This window comes from Rattus norvegicus, chromosome 1 (assembly GCF_021556685.1).
Source record: "Rattus norvegicus strain SHRSP/BbbUtx chromosome 1, alternate assembly SHRSP_T2T, whole genome shotgun sequence".
Classification (NCBI taxonomy): Eukaryota; Metazoa; Chordata; class Mammalia; order Rodentia; family Muridae; genus Rattus; species Rattus norvegicus.
In genome coordinates, this window is record NC_141534.1 from 217,286,972 (window position 1) to 217,306,810 (window position 19,839).

At 49.2% G+C, this 19,839-nt stretch overlaps 1 protein-coding gene and 1 pseudogene across 1 annotated transcript; both read right to left on the minus strand.

Moving 5' to 3' along the window:
- Positions 1-2,041: 2,041 nt before the first annotated feature.
- Positions 2,042-19,402, minus strand: Naa40 (N(alpha)-acetyltransferase 40, NatD catalytic subunit). The gene is made up of 8 exons (NM_001108518.1): positions 19,155-19,402; positions 13,504-13,599; positions 12,582-12,634; positions 6,385-6,480; positions 6,143-6,301; positions 5,918-6,001; positions 4,650-4,727; positions 2,042-4,410 (listed from the first exon to the last, which is right to left on the minus strand). The coding sequence occupies exons 1-8, from the start codon at positions 19,158-19,160 to the stop codon at positions 4,269-4,271; spliced, it is 714 nt and encodes a 237-aa protein (NP_001101988.1). The 5' UTR covers positions 19,161-19,402; the 3' UTR covers positions 2,042-4,268.
- Hnrnpr-ps2 (heterogeneous nuclear ribonucleoprotein R, pseudogene 2) lies at positions 6,918-9,440 on the minus strand (annotated as a pseudogene).
- Positions 19,403-19,839: the final 437 nt, after the last annotated feature.

Below are 19,839 nucleotides of genomic sequence, written 5' to 3' on the forward strand. Positions count from 1 at the left end.
CACTGATGGTAAAGGTGTCTGGTCCTCCTTACATCCATAGGAAACTAACTTTCTAGGTGAGTAACAGCAGGAGACACCAGGGCAGTTTCAGGATATGCCCAACATAGGGCCATACAACGTCCTGGCAAAATCCAGCAGGAGGGGGTTGGGGATTTAGCTCAGTGGTAGAGCGCTTGCCTAGCAAGCGCAAGGCCCTGGGTTCGGTCCCCAGCTCCGAAAAAAAAAAAAAATCCAGCAGGAGGCAGAGAACAGGGCTTAGCTCTCAGTTACAACAGAGCTGGTTTAGGAACCTAAGCAGGCAACAGAGAGCAGAGTGGGGTTGGAGAGGGGACAGTGACAGTTGGAGAGGGTCCTGGAGGTGTTTGCTCTTCCTGGACACAGCTGTCACCACACTCCAGGTATCCTGAAATGGCTCGACACATCCACTGGGTAAGCAGTGAGGTGTCAGTGCAATGGCTTCCCTCTGGCAAACATGGCTGTCTGGCCTGACAACCTAGGATGGAGACTAAAGGAATGGGAACAGTGGGGGAACGGGGCTCCCTCCTACACTCACGAGCTGCAAGCTGAAAAGAGGACATCTTGCCCTGCTAGCCCATGTCCAGGCTCTGCCACTTTCTTTAGGGAGGGCTATGGCAAGCAGTTTCACCTTTAAATTCTACCAGCTATGGGACAGGACCCTAAAGGATAAACACAGTGACGTGTGCAGAGCATTCTTGGGCTAAGTCTACCCTGAGTATGTCTGGTCTCACCAAGCAGGATCCCCACCTACCAGACTGAGGCTGCCATACTCCCCTCCACATTAAGCCTAATCTTAGGCAGTAGAAACAGCCTGTGTTGCTCAGGGATAGAGTATCTCAAAGAAACCTTTAAACTTGGCAGTAGTGACTACCGGGTAATGGATGACCTACCCAAAAGGCTCACAACTCACTGACTTCCAGCCAAGTGAAGCTGGCACTACAGCTGGAGGGACCAAGCAGCAGCCCCAAGAGCTATACCACACATGGGAAAGGCGGCAAAATGGGGTACCAATGGCAGCTCTCCTAGGCCTCAGACTTGTGTTGACAGGCTCCATTGTTTCAGCACCACTTGCCATCCCAGGCAAGATGATGTTCATTCAGAGAAAATCACCTCAGTTTAAGTCAGATGTGAAGACAAGCTGAAGGGCACCACAGCACTTGAGTGCTGGAAACAGGACTGGTATGAGTTCAAGGCTAATCTGGCCTACAATGAGTGCAAGTCTGACCTAAATACATAATTGCCATTTTTTCCTTGAAAAAACAAAACCAAAGCCAAGGACTGGGCTTGTGGTTCCATGGTAGTGTACCTATACTTAGCATGGAAACAGCCACGTTCCATTCCCAACACACACACGCACACGCACACGCACGCACACACACACACAAACTTGAGGGGCAGAACACTCACAGGCACTGCACCAGCCATGCCCTGCGCAAGCTCCCATTTGGGGGGAAAGGCTCCAACTTGCTATTGCTGACCCTTCTCCCCCAGATCTGCCTAGGCCCCCACCTACCGCCACACTGACCAAGCATACGGTGATGTTCTCTGTCACAGGAGCTCTGAGCTCCAGCTCTCAGGACCACTTTCTGCCTCTGAACCTGTGCCTGGCAGAAGCCCAGCTTGGGAAGCAAGCTGTGAAACTCTGTCCTGCTACACTTTGCACTCTGTGAGGAGCGACTTCAGAGTACTCACTGAAAACTTTGATGAGGAATATTCTGAGTAACACAGCAAACACAGCGACAAACTCATCCTTCAGCTCACTCAGAGCTCTGAACTCATGTCTGGGCACTGATGCCCAAAGTCAGTGCCTGGCTCAGGGCCTGCTCCAGGATGCCAAGCAGACAGTGTTCTGAACATCCCTAACCTCACCCCATAACTTCTGGGAAATGGCACAAACACAAGCACTTGGGCTCCATGAGACTTCCTCTGCAGGAAGGGTGTGAGGCCAGAACAGGCTCGTGCCTCCCAAAGCCAAAGCTGGCCACCCACTGCCCATGGCACCCACTATCTGGACACCATCCCAGCATCTGAACAAAGTATCTTTTTATTAATGACATACAAATAAAATGGGTACAAAGAGAGACTTTTTCCCCTTTGCTTCCAGTGATAACAAGCTGCTAGGAAAAAAAAATAAAACAAAATTACCTTCCAACTTTGATCTTAAAAACAAAAATACCCCCCAACCCTCCAGAAAGGGTTAAAAAGAACCATACACATTAAACATCAACAAAAATAACCTGAAATGGAATAGGTTCACTAAAACAAAACAAAAACCTTTAAAAACCATTTTAACACACCTGGAACAAAAAACCAAAGAGCCTGGTACAGTAGACTAGACCTGCTGTTTCTCAAAATCGAGAGGTGGAAGAAGGAAGATGCCTGATAAACCACTGGGCTTAACATCCACAGGAGTAATCTGGTCTTGGCCAGCATCCCTCGGGTCCAGTGAAAGATCCTGAAGGGCCCTCTGGGATGGGGCCTGAACAGGGCAGGCACTGAGCACCATAAGAGTCCTGGTGCTGGGTGTCCAGTAACGGAGACAAGACACTCAATTCACCTCACATGGGTTTACACTGGGGGGTCCTTCTGGACCTAAGTGGGAGGTATCAGAGATTCATGATCTAAGACAGAGATCAGGAAAGAACTCTTCCAAGCATGTTCCTATTCCATGATTCTTGGAAGGAGCCTACTAATTCCCTCTGGGCAGCCTCAACTCTCACCAGAGGTATAGCCCCCCCCCCCCCCGAAGCTAGCAAGCCAGACAAAGGTAGACCTATCCCAGTGTAAGCTGCAAGGCCTTCTCCAAGGCAAGGCTGAGGCCTAAGAATAGCATGGGGTGCTCAACAGAGGACAGACCAGGTAAAAAAGGACCCTCTATGACCAGGCTACTGCACAAGCCAAGGATCTGGGTGAGAGGTGGTGACTGCTTTGAGGAGACTTGCCACAACAGATAGCCTGAGTCAAGCAGGGGGTCAGGTGAGCAGACTCTGAGGTCAGGATCAGAGTCTCAAAGAGCAACTGCACAAAGGCAAGCTCTCTCACATGCCTCCCAAGGCGGCACTCGGGGATGGCAATGGAGAAGTGGCAAGTGTGTTTTCCTAGGTGAGGATTTGGTTTTGCTTCCTTGAAGAATAGGATCCAGAGGTCAGAACAAGTTCACATTCTGAGCCTGCATCCCCTGAGGAGGAGGCCTTCTGGCTCTAGCCTGCCACTTAGGGTGACACCCATGACAGGAAAGCAGTGGTGGCCACTGAAAGGCATCCCAGGGAAGCCAAGACAACGGCATGAGTGCCTCATTGAGGCAGTGAGGGATGGGGCTAGGGAGAACAGGCAAAGGGGCCTGCTGCTGGCTGGGGCTCCTCAGGCAGGGAGGGTGGCAGGGAAGCACCCTACCTTCAGAGAGCTATCAGCACCAAGAACAGGAAGAAATGGATTCATATTCTGGGGGAAGACGAGGGGTTCCCTGATGTTACTCCCCTTGAGACTAAGAACAGAGGTATCTGGACTGAGAAGGAGGTGTGAGAACAGGCAGGACTTTGACTTCCTTCTTGAATAAAAAGGTCAAGTCAAGATCATGAAAATGCAGCAAAGTCCAAAGGCCCAGAGAGGCCATATCCCTATGACAAACATGTAAGTGAAGCTCTTCCTGGTCTTCTCTGCCTTACTGATAGTGATGGAGGCAGACTCCCTCCTGAAGTTGACTGGTCCCCTGAGACGCTACCCTGTGGATCTATAAGATCACGGCGCAAACCCCTGCACCTTAACATCAAGGGCTGCATGGTCTTTGAAAGAGCACTTTGTCCACAGAGAAAAGATGTCCAACGTGCGCTGTGCGCCCAGATTTGCATCCAGTCCTTTCTGGGGACCAGCAAACCCCAGGCCTTTACAAACTGAGTATGAACATTCCATTTGTCCGTATGGGGCATGGTGTGCAGCCCTGTCAGGAATCCAGATGCAGACAAGAGGGAGCCTTCCATTTTAGGGGCCCAAGAACTAAGTAAGGAGGCAGTTACTACACAAGGCGGGGCTTGATGGCCAAGCTGTCATCCGCGCAGCACCCTGTCCTCGGTGCTCCCTCCTGGCACTCTTGCTTTTCCAGGAGGGAGGTGGAAAGGCAGTGGGGTCACTGCTCCCCAGGGTTCTGTGTTCTCAGGATAGGCCTGGCTCATGCAGAACTGGCAAGTAGCATAAGACCAGGGGAGAGGACAGGCCTAAGGAGAGTGACTTCCCTTGCAAGTGGTTCTAGGAGTTCAGTGGCAACAGCCACCACAGTGCCCGCCCGTGTGGGAGTGCTGACTGTCCCCAAACTTGGTCCTCCGGCTCAGGATCTCATAGGAGCAGTCCTCCCCACAGCAACCAGACATGCTGGGGGAAGAGTCATCAATGTCAAACCTGCACGACAGACAGAGAAAGGCCTGGTGTTGGGAAGCTCAATGCTTTGCTCTAACAGTTCTGAGACCTCTGGGATGGGGAATGAGGGCTAAGTCAGAAGGCACTGCAATACCATCTCAAAAACCCCAGAGCCTGTGGGGCACTGACTAGAGTCAGGAGGAGAACAAGCAGGTACCCGGGAACCAGCAAGAGGACCACCCTAACCACCCTGAGGGACCACACCAGAGCTTGTTCCTTACTGAAGTGCCTCCCGGAAGAACTGATAGGCGCCATGATTGTGTTTAAAAACAGTTAACATCACCTTCTTCATCTGTGTGCTGGAAGAAAGCAGAGGGAGCGTCTTTTAGAAACAGAATCAAACAGTTGGCTCAGTACTGTAGAACACTCGGGTCTTCCAGAGGATTGGAGTTTCCTTCCTAGCCATAGCCACAGGGTAACTCATATCTACCTGCTTGTAGCTCAAGACCTAGTCTCTCACATCCTTCTGGCCTCCGTAGGCACTACACCCACATGGCACACACACGCACACACCAACACACACACATACACACGCGCACGCACACACACATGCACACACCAACACACATACACACAAACATACACAAAAGTGTGTATTAAAAAAAGGTTTGGGGGTTGGGGATTTAGCTCAGTGGTAGAGCGCTTGCCTAGGAAGCGCAAGGCCCTGGGTTCGGTCCCCAGCTCCGAAAAAAAACAAAAAAGAACCAAAAAAAAAAAAAAAAAGGTTTGGAGAAATGTCTCAGGAGTTGCAGAAGACCTGGGGTTAAATCTCTAGCACTGATATTAAGGTGCACAACCATCTGTAACCCTAGTTCCAAGGAATCCGATGCCCTCTTCTGGCCGCTAAAAGTACCAAGCACCAACACAGTGCCCATAAATACAGGAAAAATATCCATATTTTTAAAAAAAATCTCAAAAACAGGCATATTGGACACAGTTTCTCATGCCTACAACATCAATGGTTGGGAAACTGAGGCAAGGGGATTTCCCTGGGTTAAAGGCTACCCTGTGAGTGAGACCCAGCCTCAAAAAACTAAAACATATCAACAAAATACAGTGAATAAGCAGGGGCAGAGGCAGGCGAGTATCTGTGAATTCAAGGCCAGCCTAACCTACAGAGAGTTCCCGGACAGCCAGGGCCACACAGAAACTCTGTCTCAAATAACAGAAACTCTGTCTCAAATAACGAGGGGGCGGGTGGGGTGATGCAGAAACTAAGTTCAGGTCTCCACTCTCTCCTACTTCTTTCTATCCTTCCTCCAGTCTGCAAAGATCTTGGGGACCCTGACACTAAGCCCCTCCTACCACAGCAGGTTGGTCAGAGTGCCTCAGTGTCAGGGGTCTGTCCCACTTGTCCTCTTAACGTAGAGTCACAGCAAAGCAGGTTCATCTTCCTGACAGGGTCTAGATGCCTTTTTCCTTGAGGAAGTCCAAGGAAACCACCTCCTCAGTGCAGTTCTTTCCACCCAGCCATGCCACAGCCCCTTACCTGTTGGCCATGAGCTGCAGGATCTGAATGAGGAACTTCCCTAGGCCTTTCCGTCGCACCTTGCTTTCCAACTGCACTTCATAGCTAACAGAGAAAGCAGAGGACTGAGTGCCTAGACCCAATGGAGGAGCCTGCAGCCTCAGGCAGGCCCTAAGCCCAGAGAGGGCAGCCGGCTCTGCCACTTGCTTTCCTGCCCTCCACCCCACCGTAAACCTCGGTTCCTACCAGTACAGGACTTCATCCCCGCACTCCACATCAAATCGGAAGTGAGAAAAGGCAACTGGGATGGAATTGTTTTCCCAAGCAATGAGGTACCAGGCTCGGTCATCGGTCATTTCCTCCCGTTTTTCTCGGTCCTTCCAGCCCCACTCACTTTGCTCATACCTGGGGAGTTGGGGCAATCAGGACAGGGGGCCTTGGACGAAAGCCATTGGGTACAGGGTTGCCCTTGGTAGGGCCATGCTTACATCGTCTGCATATTGGTTTTGGTCAGGTCGAAGGCCCAATCCACAGTGGCTGGCTCCAATCCAGACACTCGCTTACATTCAATGGAGACATTCAACCTGAGAAGCAGACAGGAGGCATCAGGCCTGGGGCTCTCATCAGGACACTGCTATTCCTTCCTGAATGTCCGTCAGGGAGGCATGCCAGTCCCAGGTACCCTAAAAGGGAAAGCCAAGTTTTCCAGACCTAGGATTAACAACTGTTATCATATGGCCGCCCTCCTGCCACAGGGCCCATTTCCTGGACTGCTTTGATCAGACTCCTCTGTCAACTGCTCTCTTTCTTGGCTACATTTTTGCTTTCCCATACCTGCTCAGTCCCCTCAGTTTCTAATAACACACCTAATAATATGTTACCAGAAACACTGTCTCCTAGCTGACTGTAAGCACACGTCCCTCTAACTCTAACCTCTGCCCTTCTCTCACTGGACTGTCAGAGGCCCAGGTCTCTCTTATCCACCTGTCATGCCTTTAAAAGCAGTTGGACGACCTGCACCTTTCTTTTTTTTTTTTTTTTTTTTTTTTTTTTTTGTTTTTTGTTTTTTTTTTTTTGTTTTGAATAGATTTTTGAGTTTTATTGAAATCTTACATGAACAAGAAATTGGAAATACAATCACATCAAAGAACAAATTGTCACGGCTTTGACGTTTAAGCCAAACAAATTTTGTAGGGCAGATTTCAAAAAGGTGTGGTTATAACAATTTAAAAACACAGTTAACCTGCTTCTAGGAATGCAAAACATACAGTCATAGGTTATTTTCAATACAAGGAAACTTAAGTCTGTTTGCTTTAATTCCTTAAAAGTACTGAGACAAAGTACTGTTGTACTTTTATTTACAGCATACGTCATACTCCTATGTAATCTATTCCACATCCAAAACACAGAACTGTCCAAACCAAAGGCTCTGCAAAATCATGATTTACAGTTTGTTCTGAAGCTAGGATGAAGCTTGGAACGGTAAAAGCATTGTGACCCCAGAATAAGGGACCTCTGCAAGCCCAGTAATGTCCGAGAGCATTTAGAAAAGAAGAAAAATAAGAAGCCTTGAGAATATACACAAGAGTGACTTCTTCAGCTGAATACAAATGGCAGCAAACTGCTACTTAAAGATGAAACAGTTACGCCAATTTTGTTTGAAGAATGTAGATCTAGAGCCAATCGGATCTTGACAGAATCGTTTACAAGCCCTCACTTGTCTATTTCCACTGTTGCCCATAAGTATCCTGATAAAATTCTTGGTTGTCATTATTGTAACCATAGTTACCAGAATAGTCACCACCTTGCTGAAGCGGCTGCTGAGCGATGGGTTGGGAACCCCAGTTCTGTTGGTTGTTGGTCTGACGACGTTTGGAATCAGGCTGGTTGTACCCATCTGCCTTTCTCTTGCCTCCTACATTGCCCCCTCGATTGCCCCGAGCTCCACGAGAACCACGGCCTCTCTGCTGTTGTGCAGGACCCCCTCTGCCACCCCTTGAGCCTCTTGGTGGTCCCAAAGGTGCCCCCCTCTGTGAATAGCCAGCTCTACCTCTTGGAGGTGGTGCTCCCCGCCCCCTTGGTGGTGGTGGAGCACCTCACCCCCCCCTTCCTCCTCCTCTTCCTCTTACTGCATAGCCATCATCATAGCCGTAGTAGGGATCTTCATAGCCTCCACGGTAGTCGTGATAATCATAACCATAGTAATCATCATAGTAGTCTTCATAACCATAGTAATCTGGAGGGTAGCCATATCCACCTCTCCCTCCGCGACCTCGACCTCTCATTGGAGGCGGCATTCGGGGAGGAGGGTGATAATAATAATCTTCATACGCAGTGCTTCTGGAGGCCTGTCTAGCAGCTTGGCGCTCTTTCCTTTTCTTGTCTGGTGGCTTAGCTAAGACAATTTCAATTTCTTCCCCTTCTATTTCTTTTCCATTCATTTCATCCATAGCCTTAACAGCAGCTCCTCTGTCTTCAAAATGAACAAATGCATAATCTTTCAACTTCTTCACTCTCTCCAGTTTTCCAAATTCAGAGAATGACTTTTCTAGTATTTCTTCTGTCACTGTAGTAGCCAGGTTTCTCACAAATAAAACTTTTACCTTTGCCATGACTTCCGGATCCGGTTCTTCCACGGGGTCAGCCCACTCAACTGTAACTACATTTCCCCACACTTTGACTTTTCCACTCATCAGCCGGCGTCTGGCTTGTGCTGCTGACTTGTGATCCTCATATTCAAGGAAGCAGAACCCCCGATTCTTCTTTTTGTCATCGGGTTGATGATAGAGAATAACGTCCACCAAACCCTCTGTGACTTTACTGAACTCTTCCAGAATATTCTCTTTAGTTTTATTCTTTGGAATGGATCCAACAAAAAGTCTGTTGTTTGCCACAGAAATGCACACTCCCAGGTGTTTACCAGGGCGAATCTCATAGCTGTCACACAGTTTAACTGCTTCCTGGGCGGCTTCCTTTCCACAGAAGGTGATAAACGCATAGCCTCTGTTCTGACCAGAAAGTGGATCCATCATGAGGCGTAGATCCCAGATAGGACCAGCCTTCTCAAAAAGGGGCACCAACTCATCCTCATACAAGTCTCTTGGAATTTTACCTACAAAGACCTCTGTTCCAATTCCTGGTTGCACACCTGAGTACACACTGTCTGGTGGAGGCCCACCATACTTCCTCTGTCCTGTGGTTACATCCAAAGTATAACCAGTCCTCTCGAGCAAGGCCTTGATCTTTGCTTCATCAGGCCCTTTCGTGGACTCTTGTACCTTGCTGCCTTGTTTCTCTCTTTGCCTGTAGGTCTTCATAACTCCACATAAAAATGCACTTTTGTTCTGAACATGGGATAAGTCGCTCTCTTTGAACTGCTGCAGCACAGACAGAGCTCCTTCTTCATTAAATTCCCTGAGAGCATCGATTGCTCTTTCATCAAGATCGACATAAGCTACCAACCCAGGGCAGAGCGGGGGGCCGGCAGCCTGGCCCGTGAGAATCAGCGCGAGGCGCTTTGAAAACGACTAGAAATGGCGCGCGCGCCACCCCTTTCCCCCCTCGACCTGCACCTTTCAAGACTGAAACCAAACGCCCTTCTGCAGCCCCGTCCCATGTGTCTGTTCTTCTTCCCCTAACACCCAATGGCGACGGACATCTCATCACACAGGCAGAACAGGTCTAAAGCACTGCTCTACACATTAAGGCCCCTCTTTCCAAGGAGACTGAGAGAAATTAGTCCAAAAAACTCTAGTTTAAAAAAAAAATGTGGGGGGGTTGGGGATTTAGCTCAGTGGTAGAGCGCTTGCCTAGCAACTGCAAGGCCCTGGGTTCGGTCCCCAGCTCCAAAAAAAAGAAAAGAAAAAAAAATGTGGGAAGGAGCTGGATAACGGCTCCGCAGTGAAGTTCAGATGCTGGCTGCTCTTCCAGGGACACTGAGTTTGGCACCCAGCACCCACCTCATTCATTGATGATGGCTTCTAACTGGAGCTCCAGATGCCCCTGGCCTCAGGACACTTGCATTCATGTGCACATACCCACATACATACATACAATTTGAAATGAAACAAATATTTATTTAAGTTACTGGGTGTAGTGGGACACACCTTTAATCCTAGCACTCAGCAGACAAACAGACTGACCGTGGGCAATCAGCCCAGTCTGTACATCAGGTCTACAGAACACAAGCTCCCTCCACGCCAGCCAAGGCTATAGTCTACACAGTAAGACCCTATCTGGAAAAACATAAAGCAACGTGTGTGAGTGAGAGAGAGAGAGAGAGAGAGAGAGAGAGAGAGAGAGAGAGAGAGAGAGTGAGTGTGTGTGTGAGTGTGTGTGTGTGTGTGTGTGTGTGTGTGGGGTTGGGGTGGGGGGGTATGAGTGAAGACCCACTCGGAGGTCAGAGGACAACTTCAGGAAACAGGTTTTCTTCTACCATAGGTATCTGGGGATCAAATTCAAGCCATCAGGCTTATGTGGCAAGCACCTACCTGTGGAACTACCTCATCAGTGTTTTTGTCTGTCTGCCCACTAACCTTTTTTATTTTATTTCTTTTTGACACAGGCTCTCACTATGCACCTTAGAGTAACCTTGAACTCTTCTGCTTCGGCCTCCCAAATTCTAGAATGATAGGTCACCTGTCTAAAATTAAGCCTTTAAAGAATTCCCATACAGCATCTTTCACGAGCCTTTGACACAATCTTCACAATGGAAGTTCCCACTGGAATCAACTGTCATCTCTGCTGACCAGAAAGACCTTAACCTCCTGTCTTGGAAGAGCCTTCCCTCCCAAGTATCAATCATCCAAACCCAGCACTGCACCCATTAGCTAGAAAACACCCAAAGGTCAGCCTACATTCATCTGTACTTTTTTATTTTTGGTCTTCCCAGGTAGCTCGGGCTGGTCTTTTTTTTCTTTTTTTTTTTTTTTCTTTTCTTTTTTTTCGGAGCTGGGGACCGAACCCAGGGCCTAGCAAGAGCTCTACCACTGAGCTAAATCCCCAACTTCCTCGGGCTGTCTTGAATCAGTATGCAGCCCTCAAACTCACAGAAACCCCTCTGCCTGAGCTTCTCAAGTGCTGTCATGACATGCTGAAGAAGGACCACAGCTACAGGAACCATATGAAATGCAAGCTACGGAACAGCTAACCTACTATGTGCCTTGCCTCCGAGTGGGTCCAGATTTCTGGAAGTCAATAGACACACAGCACATAAAAAACACTAAGTAAAACCACAGGAGAGATCTCTAATCAGGCCACGACCTCCCAGAGACTGAGGAACAAAGCTGCCACAGGAACTGTTATGTGTCAGACCCCAGATGGGAAGATATGGTTGCCACGTAGCTGTAAAATGCCACAGGGCTTAGGAATTTATGCAGCTGCCCCTCTACACCTGTTCACATCTCCTCAGCACACCTCAACACTTTCTAGCAACATCCTTATTTCCAGGGACAATAATGAAAGGTCCAACCACTCTTTACCATAACACAAAGGAAGTGTGACCTCTGACCTCTCTGAGTCAAGGGAGCACAGCACAGAATAAAACGGGAGGGCAAAGGAAAAGGGCCTGCAACTTAGATCCAAATGCCACCTGAGATGGCAGTCACAACAGCCATATTTACTGTAGGCAGGCTCCATGAATCAGCGCTTTGGGTCTAAGCCTTCTCCTAAGGAGAACCATTAGACCCCAATATTTTTTTTCTTTCTTCTATTTTGCTCTTTAATTTTTTAAAAGTTTTGTTTTATGTATATGAGTACACTGTAGCTGTCTTCAGACACACAGAAGAGGGCATCAGATCCCATTACAGATGGTTGTGAGCTGCCATGTGATAGCTGGGAATTGAACTCAGGACCTCTGGATGAGCAGTCAGTGCTCTTAACCATGGAGCCATTGTTCTTTGATTGTTAAGACAGTATCAGTGCCTTACTATATAGTCTAGACTAGTCTCAAACTCATGATCCTTCTGCCTCTCCAAGCCAATTTTTTTTTAAAGATTTATTTATTTTTGTGTATGTCAATACTCTGTCCCACTCTTCAGACACAGACAAGTTTTCTGTTGCTGTTGTTCTGCTCTGTTTTTTGAGACTGCCACCTTTATGTATTCCTGGCCATCTTGGAACTCACTTTGTAGATCAGGCTAGCCTAGAACTCAGAGATCCACCTGCCTCTGCCTTCTGAGTGCTAGGATCAAAGGCGTGAGCTACCACTGCTCAGCTCAAGCCAAGTTTTTGGACCCATTTCTGATTACAAATCTAGGCAAGCCAGGCTAAGAACTTTAACCAGTGTTAAACAGCCAGCATATTATATACTATATACTCAAGGAAGAAGCACTGAATTGGGAATCAGAAACTCCTTCAGATGTGAGGGTACTGTATAAACCCAGAAACGTTATTCATATTTTCTGAGCCTCAGGTTCCCAATCATAAACTATGACAGCAGCCGACAAGTTTCCAAGTCTTATTAGATTCTTTGAACAAAGAAAGATATAAGTCTTAGAAGGCTATCAGTGTGCACTCATACAACCTCAATTACACACAATGCTTGCACACCCATCAATTCCCGAATCACCTTAACTGGGAGACTGACTGCATCAACCAGAGGCAACAGCAGTTGCTGCTGTCTCGTAAGGGAGAACTCTGGAGAGTGGAGCAGCAGGTGACATGTGGAACGCTAAGCCCAACTCACCCATTGCGGTCGTACTTCTTGAAGACTGGGAACGCCTCCAGAGGGTCTCCAAGCTGTGGACAGAGGAGACACAGACGAAGGAAGACGACACTGATGAGGACGTGGGAAACCACCAATGTGGTGAAAGAACAAACAGCACCGGCCTGGGGCACAGTGCCTGTCCCCGTGCCACTAACCCAGGAAAGAAATGAGGACTGCTTAAATATCTCAGGAGCAAGAGTGCCAACCACCTACAACTGACCGTCACCAAGATAGAAAAGCACGACATTGCAGAATATCACTGCAAAGGCACAGCCATTTACCAATGTGGAGATTAACAAAAATTAACATACTGGGCTAGAAAGATGGTTCAGGAGTTCTGCACTTTCAGAAGGACTGGGCCCATTTCCCAGGACCCATATAGGACAGCTTACAACTTTCAGTAACACTAGCTCCAAGGGGTATTAAAGCTTCTGCCCCTACAGACACCTACATTCATGTGCACCCCCTACCCCATAATTAGGAGGACATGTGAAATACAGCATGATGCAGATGTAGGAAGGCTACCAAGGCCGAACTCTTCAGGCTCAGTGTGAAAGCTCCCAGCCTCCCTCCCCCAACTGATCCACATCTAACAGTCCCAGGGACCAGGCCAGTGAAGCCGCCTTGGGTGAAGCAGCGCTTACAGTACCCATGGGCAGCCAGGAACCTCTGAAAGAAGGAAGGGTTAAGAACCACATGCCATGTCTCAAGAGAGGGTTCCTCACCCAAACAATCTCTGCTTCAGGAAGACCTGTATCATTTCCACACAACCCTCAACACCTGAGCCAACCACGGCCCCTCCTCCCAATCCATGTGGGACAGTGCCACAGATCTGCCACTGGGTGGCGCCAAGAAGTCAAATAAAGAAGCAAACTAAAGTTGAGGGAGAACTGAGAGTCACCCTGTTGGCTGCATCCACTTTGGCACAGACCGCGTCCATGGCTGCTCTCTCCTCCAATCGCTTCTGCTTCTTCTCTTTGGCCTTGCTCGACTTTCTCTGCAACAAGAAAAACACCACCACTGGAAGGGCTATGGCAAATTCCGTCAGAGGAATCCAAGGGGTCTCGAACTGGTTAACCTGACCTGAATGTGTGGCCCAGCAGCAGATCTGCACATTTACTTAGGAAGGCAGCTCCTTCCTAAGGAGGAAATGTTCACTCTCAGGAACATTTAGGGGAACTTTCTGGGGTCTGAAGTAGCCCCAGGCAGCATTTCTTTAAAGTGTCTTCTGACTATGAGACACAGCCCTGTGGAAGCAATTCAGAACCACTCCCAGAAGCTCTGCCCAGCCCAGGCTAAGTGGCAGTCACACTATGCACCTGCTGATGTCAAGTGTGGACTGAAGGCCTCATGAGTTCACCTCAGGGCAGAAGTCCCACATGGTCAGCAAGACCAAGCTGCAGGGCATGATGGCAGGGTGGGAAGAGAAGTTGTCCCTTGTATCTTAATCAGACCCTATGTGAAGGCTAATATGGGGCTCTTTCAAAAACCCCTCTTCTCCCTGCTTTTTTTGGGGGGCACAGGAAGAGGGTGGTTTCATACAGTAGCTCAGGCAGGCCCCCAACTCAGCAGTAATCATCCTGTCTCAGCCTCCCAAGTGCTAGGATTACAGGCGTGAGCCACAACCCCCACTTTTCATCAAAAGTTGTTTTCTACTCTTTCCCTGCTGGGTCCTAGAACAAAACCGCATCATGCCCTGATCTAAGAGTAAAGCCTCCAGTCCTGCCTGGTGCTATTGTCACCAGGGCAACAGAAGGGTGCTTGATGATGCCTTCTTGCTCACCCTTCCAGGGAGGACTGGACAGCCCAGATCTCCTGACTCCGGCATACATCTCCCACAGCTCACTGGAGAGAGGTCAAATACCGCCAATACCAATGTGACCATGGCACTGCCTGGCCCCAGGATAGGACATTGAACAATACACATTCACATGAATTGAAAACCAGCTGTTAGGGGCTGGGGATTTAGCTCAGCGGTAGAGCGCTTACCTAGGAAGCGCAAGGCCCTGGGTTCGGTCCCCAGCTCCGAAAAAAAGAACCAAAAAAAAAAAAAAAAAAAGAAAGAAAACCAGCTGTTAAACAGATGGGTAAGCTCCAAAGCATAACTTCAGCCTGGATGTTCAAAGGAACAGCACTGCTTAGCGTGAGCTTCAGCATCAGAAGGTTAAAGAATTAAGACCCTGACAGGCAGATGCCAGCACCAGCTACTTCCCATCACTGTGCCAGGAGCCAGGCTAGCTCTCATGTCTCACCTCTCCTGAGAGGAAAGGCACAGAGACTAGAGCACGTTTCTGTTGGTCTCTGTGGTGCTGGTAAGGATAGAGCTCAGGGCCTTGTGCATGCCAGGCCAGTGGTCTAGCATTCAGCTATACCCCCAGCTTGAGGCTGTTTTCAGAGTGCAAATGGAAACAGAAGTGGTCCCACTAACAGGTTTCCCAGGACTCGTTTTCTCTTGAATATAGGCTTCAGCACCACACTGAAGTCCATTAACAAAGGACTTTCACAGAAATACACAGGTCAAGGCTCAGAGCAGAAGCCATTCTTCCCTTTATACATTAAGAATCTGAGGCCCAAAGGAACATGACTCATGCACAGATCCCCAGACATTAAGTGGCCAAAAGGAGACAACCTGAGGGGCCAGGCCACAGAGGCAGCATTTGTCTCCATGGGCAGAAGCACATCTAGACTTGAACTCGGTCACCAAAGAGATAAAGCTGGGGGCCTCAAGCACACTCAGACAGCCACTCAGCAACTGATTTCTTCATGTCCATTACCTGGGAACCAATTCCCAACAGTGCCACCTCATATACCACCTCCATGCTAAGGTGGAGGCAGGGAAAAGAGAAACAGTAGATAAGTCCCCAGAGCTTCACCACAGAGCATCAGGAACATGAGTTTTCCATCAGCCAGACAAGGCCATGCCCCACCTTCCACCCCAAATGACCATTTGAACATCTCCAGGGAAACTGGGATGCTAGCCTATCTTCACCTTCGCAAGTAGATTTAAGCTCCCTTCTCCATCCTGCCAAGCCAACAGACTGTAGGACTGCTGGGCTGCCACATAACACACTGTGGGGCGAGATTAAAGGTGCTGGAAACCAGGATTCCCAGGATCCCCAAAGCACAAAACCTGGGTTCTTCCACAACATCTCATTTCTGAACACAGGAACACGGTTTCTGAGACTTTTGCAGGCTGACTGGCAAACCAGGCAACCCTCAAAATGAGGCCCAAGGCCACCACCGAGGAGACTGAGATAATGGACAACACTCCTTAAACACTTGGCCACTAGCAGAGTGAGGGGTGGAGGCAGGCTGGGCCACACAGGCAGGGGCTCCTCTGCAACTCCAGCAAACACCAGTCAGAGTGGTCTCCCACTGTTCCAATTAGCGTCACTGAAGCCTTGTGGAGGTAAGGCTGTCCTACAGGGACGCAGGACAACTTGCTAATTAAAGTGGGAAATAAGCACAGTGAGCAGTAAAGCTTCTTGTGGCTAAGTGTCTCTCCCAAGGGAGCTTTATATAATAAAGAGTGTGGGCTTCTGAGTCCAGAGACCTGGATTTGATTCTCAACTCTTTCACTTAATAGCTGTGACTTTAGGCATGTTACTTAAAACCCTTTTGGCAAGTTATTCAATATGTCAGAACCTCAGTTTCCTCAACCATAGAACAGAGCTAATAATTCCCACACCAATACTCAAAGGGCTGCCTTATAGATAAAATGGTACTATGCACTGGATATAAACTCTTTCTAGCTATAGATATGCTAGGACCAAAGCTTATTCACAGCAACTATGTCACACTGAGCTACATCTTCAGCTTTAAATGGTCCCTGTTTACAGGAACCCACTAGTGTCAGATACTCTGCCAGTGCATTCTTTGAGGGGGCTGCAGGATCTCCTATAGCTCAGGTTGGTTCCTAACTGGCTATGTAGCTAAGGATGACCTTCTGCTCCTCCTGCCTCAACTCACTCAGTTTTTCTGGTTCTTTTTTTTTTTTTTTTTTTTTTTTTTCCCGGAGCTGGGGACCGAACCCAGGGCCTTGCGCTTCCTAGGCAAGCGCTCTACCACTGAGCTAAATCCCCAACCCCAACTCACTCAGTTTTATGAGGTGCTAGGGATCAAACCCAGTGCCTCATGCATGCCAGGCAGGTACTTCATAGAACAGCTATATGCCCAGCCCTCTGCCTCTGCTTTTCTGAAGAGGATGTGTTAGACAGTGGAGCTGTGAGAACAAGTTACTAACTCAAGTCACAGAACCATAGAGTTCTGGCGGGTCTTACCGACCTCGGCTGGACTCAGCTCCACCAGGCCGGGGTAAATCTCTACCTTACTTACCAGTATGTGTTCATTCAGTGTCTACGAACAGGAGGCCCAGACTCAAATTCAGGCTTGAACCCTAAAGTATACATCCCTCCCGTGACATCACACGTGGCTCATGTTGATGCTATATAAATACTGCTTTCCCCAGAAATACTGATCTCCCCTTACCAGTCTGAGGTTTGACATCACTTAGACCTCAGGGTCAATGCTTCCATCCGGCTGGCGCTAGCAATGAGAGAGACGTATGCTCTAACTCAAACCCAGCGAGTAGCAGAACCCTGAGAGGTGCTGTTCCACCTGCTCCCACTATCACTCAGCCTGGGTAAAGAAGTGGGGTACTGCCTAGGGTAATGGGTGGTGATTACTAGGAACAACTTCTAGCTATGCAGGTGGGGCACGGAGGCGGGGCCGGAGGAGAGTGATGGGAGGATTCCAGACTGGATCCAGTGAGGGTCATTCAAGTCTCTACTGCCTTGAGTTTTAGGTCAGCAGACAGACTGATGGAAGTTGTTGTGAGAAACATCTCCACAGTATGAGCAACAGATGGGAACCCAAAGCAAGCCAAGTCTACAGTGTACCTGAGCCCCATGACTTCAGTGCCACCAATGAATAAGTCCAGAACCTGAGACTTGTTACCTTTTTTGCTGAGGGCTTAGTCTGCAATGGCTGACTCTGGGCAAAGAGTTAATGAGTGACACTAGAAACTTGATTTCATTTAGTTTCAACTGGGGCCTGGGATTGCTCATTAAAATCCAAGTTAAATATGCCAAGGGCTAGCCTTGATTTTCTTCACATTAGGTAAACAGGAATAAAAAATACTGCCTGAACTATCGCAAATGTTTTGGGAGGTTTGGGGGTTTTTGTGAAGATTGAACTCAGGGTCTCACATATGCTAAGTGCACACATTACCACGGAGCTATAGAACCCCAGACCACCCAAGTCTTGTTTTGACATGGATTCCTAAAAAAGTGTTTGACACAAGCTAGACTTTTTTTGTCTAATAAACTGATTTGTTTGTTAGAGAGGGAAAAATCTAGGTTAGAGACAGTAGGGACAAACCCAATGGGATAAAAATAGCATCGGTCTATTTTGGATCACTGAAGTGAGGTTGAGACTATAAGTAAAACAGCAGCTACCGCTTAAGGGCACCTAGTGGGTTATTTACATCCACTTTCTCATTTATTTCCACCACCATCCTAAGAGGGAGATCACATGCATCACACCAACAGGAATAAAATCAAGCAAGGCCCCATCACCTGCAGTGTCATGCCGCTAGTCATTAAAGATGGGGCTGCCACTGAGGCACATCTAGTTCCAAAGTCAGGACTCCCTAAGGGTGCTGCAAATTCCACACGAACCCTAAGGAGAGCTCGTTACATTTCTAGGAGGTGCTTTTACCCAACCCTAGATCTGCACATCCCAGGAAAGGGCATATAAATGCATCTTCTTGCTGTCAGACCGTTAACAGGTGGTTGCTATCCTTCCAGGCTGGGACTATTAACCATCCATCCTCCCGACTCATCTGAACGTCTCCACCCCCTCTTCCATTGCAAGCCACCTGCAGTGATGTGACTAAGAGCAATCCAACTTCTAAGATCCACTTTACTGCAGCCAGAAGCTGAACGGGCATGCTTGCGTGGAAAGGCAGGCTATGTTTCATCTGGAGCAGGAGGAAGCTGGTAGCGCCGGTTCAAAAGTGTAGGGCAATCGGCTGGGTAGAGATTTGAGCAGCGGGAAGCAAATGCCATAGGGACTCCGGAGTCGCCGGATGGGGTCCAGAGCCCAAGCCATTACCAAGCCATTATCAGTGTGACCTTGGCCATGCGCCTTCTTGCCTCCCGGCCTCAGTTCTCTACAAGTCCGGGTGACAGGAAACCGCTAGGACCGTGACAGCCAGATGATGGGTGTCTTCAAGGAGCAAGGGGCTAACGTCAGGGACTCAACAGGAGCTCGGGAATGGGGAGGCCCTCTCGGGGGTCAGAGAGGCAGGAAGGGACAGAGGAGAGGGGGTGTTGAGGGGGAGGAAGAAGAGGATTCCCGGAGGATTTCTGGGCTAGGCTCAAAGCGGGGACTTTTACAATGAGGCGTGGGGCAACTCTGGTCAAGTGGGGGCCGGGGGTCACGTGAGGCTGTAAGGGGGTCACGGTCACGTGAGGGGGTTCAAGAAACAATGAGGACTCAGAGGATGACCTGCATCTGTAGACTTCCCATTACTTCTCCAGTCTCACTTACCCCCATGGTGGCGGTGGCGGCGGCGGCAGCGACCCTCGGCTCCCCTTCTAGCACTTGCCGGTAGGGAGGCGGCAACGGCGGTTCCCGATCGACAGCGAAGCGGCGGGCCGCGCACTACGCATGCGTCTCGCAAAACCCCCGCGCGTCCTAGCCGGCCCCGCGCCGGCGCAGAACCGGACAAGAGTGGGCGGCGAGCGCGAAGGCGCGCAGGTGGAACGGTTGCCGTGCGCGCGGAGGGCCTGAGAACAGAAAGGCGGGAGGCGCGGCGGAGCGTCGCGCTAGGAATGACGCGCACGCGCCGGCCCCGCCCCCTCGACAGTTCGCGTCTGTAGCTATGGCAACGACCACGCGGAGCGGAAGGGCGCGCGCCGGCCCACAGCAGCTCCCCTTGGAGCCTCTTGGGCGGTAGTGCCGGCTGCCTTCGCCCGGGCGCGCGGGCACAGCCAAAAGTCTGGAAGCCTTCTGGCCTTCTAGAAGCTGACCCTTGGCATGCCTTTTCTAACAAGTTCTGTTATTCCTTCATCCTGCTCAACATTCATTCACACAACATTAAGGTGTACATACACTGTGCTAAACCCAGAGGATTCAGAAGTTGCTGTAGTCCTAAACTTCGCTGTTTATAGGGAAAACGGGCTTGTAACTCCTGTGTAAGTGTTTTTTTTTTTAAAGGCTGCTGTTAAAATCA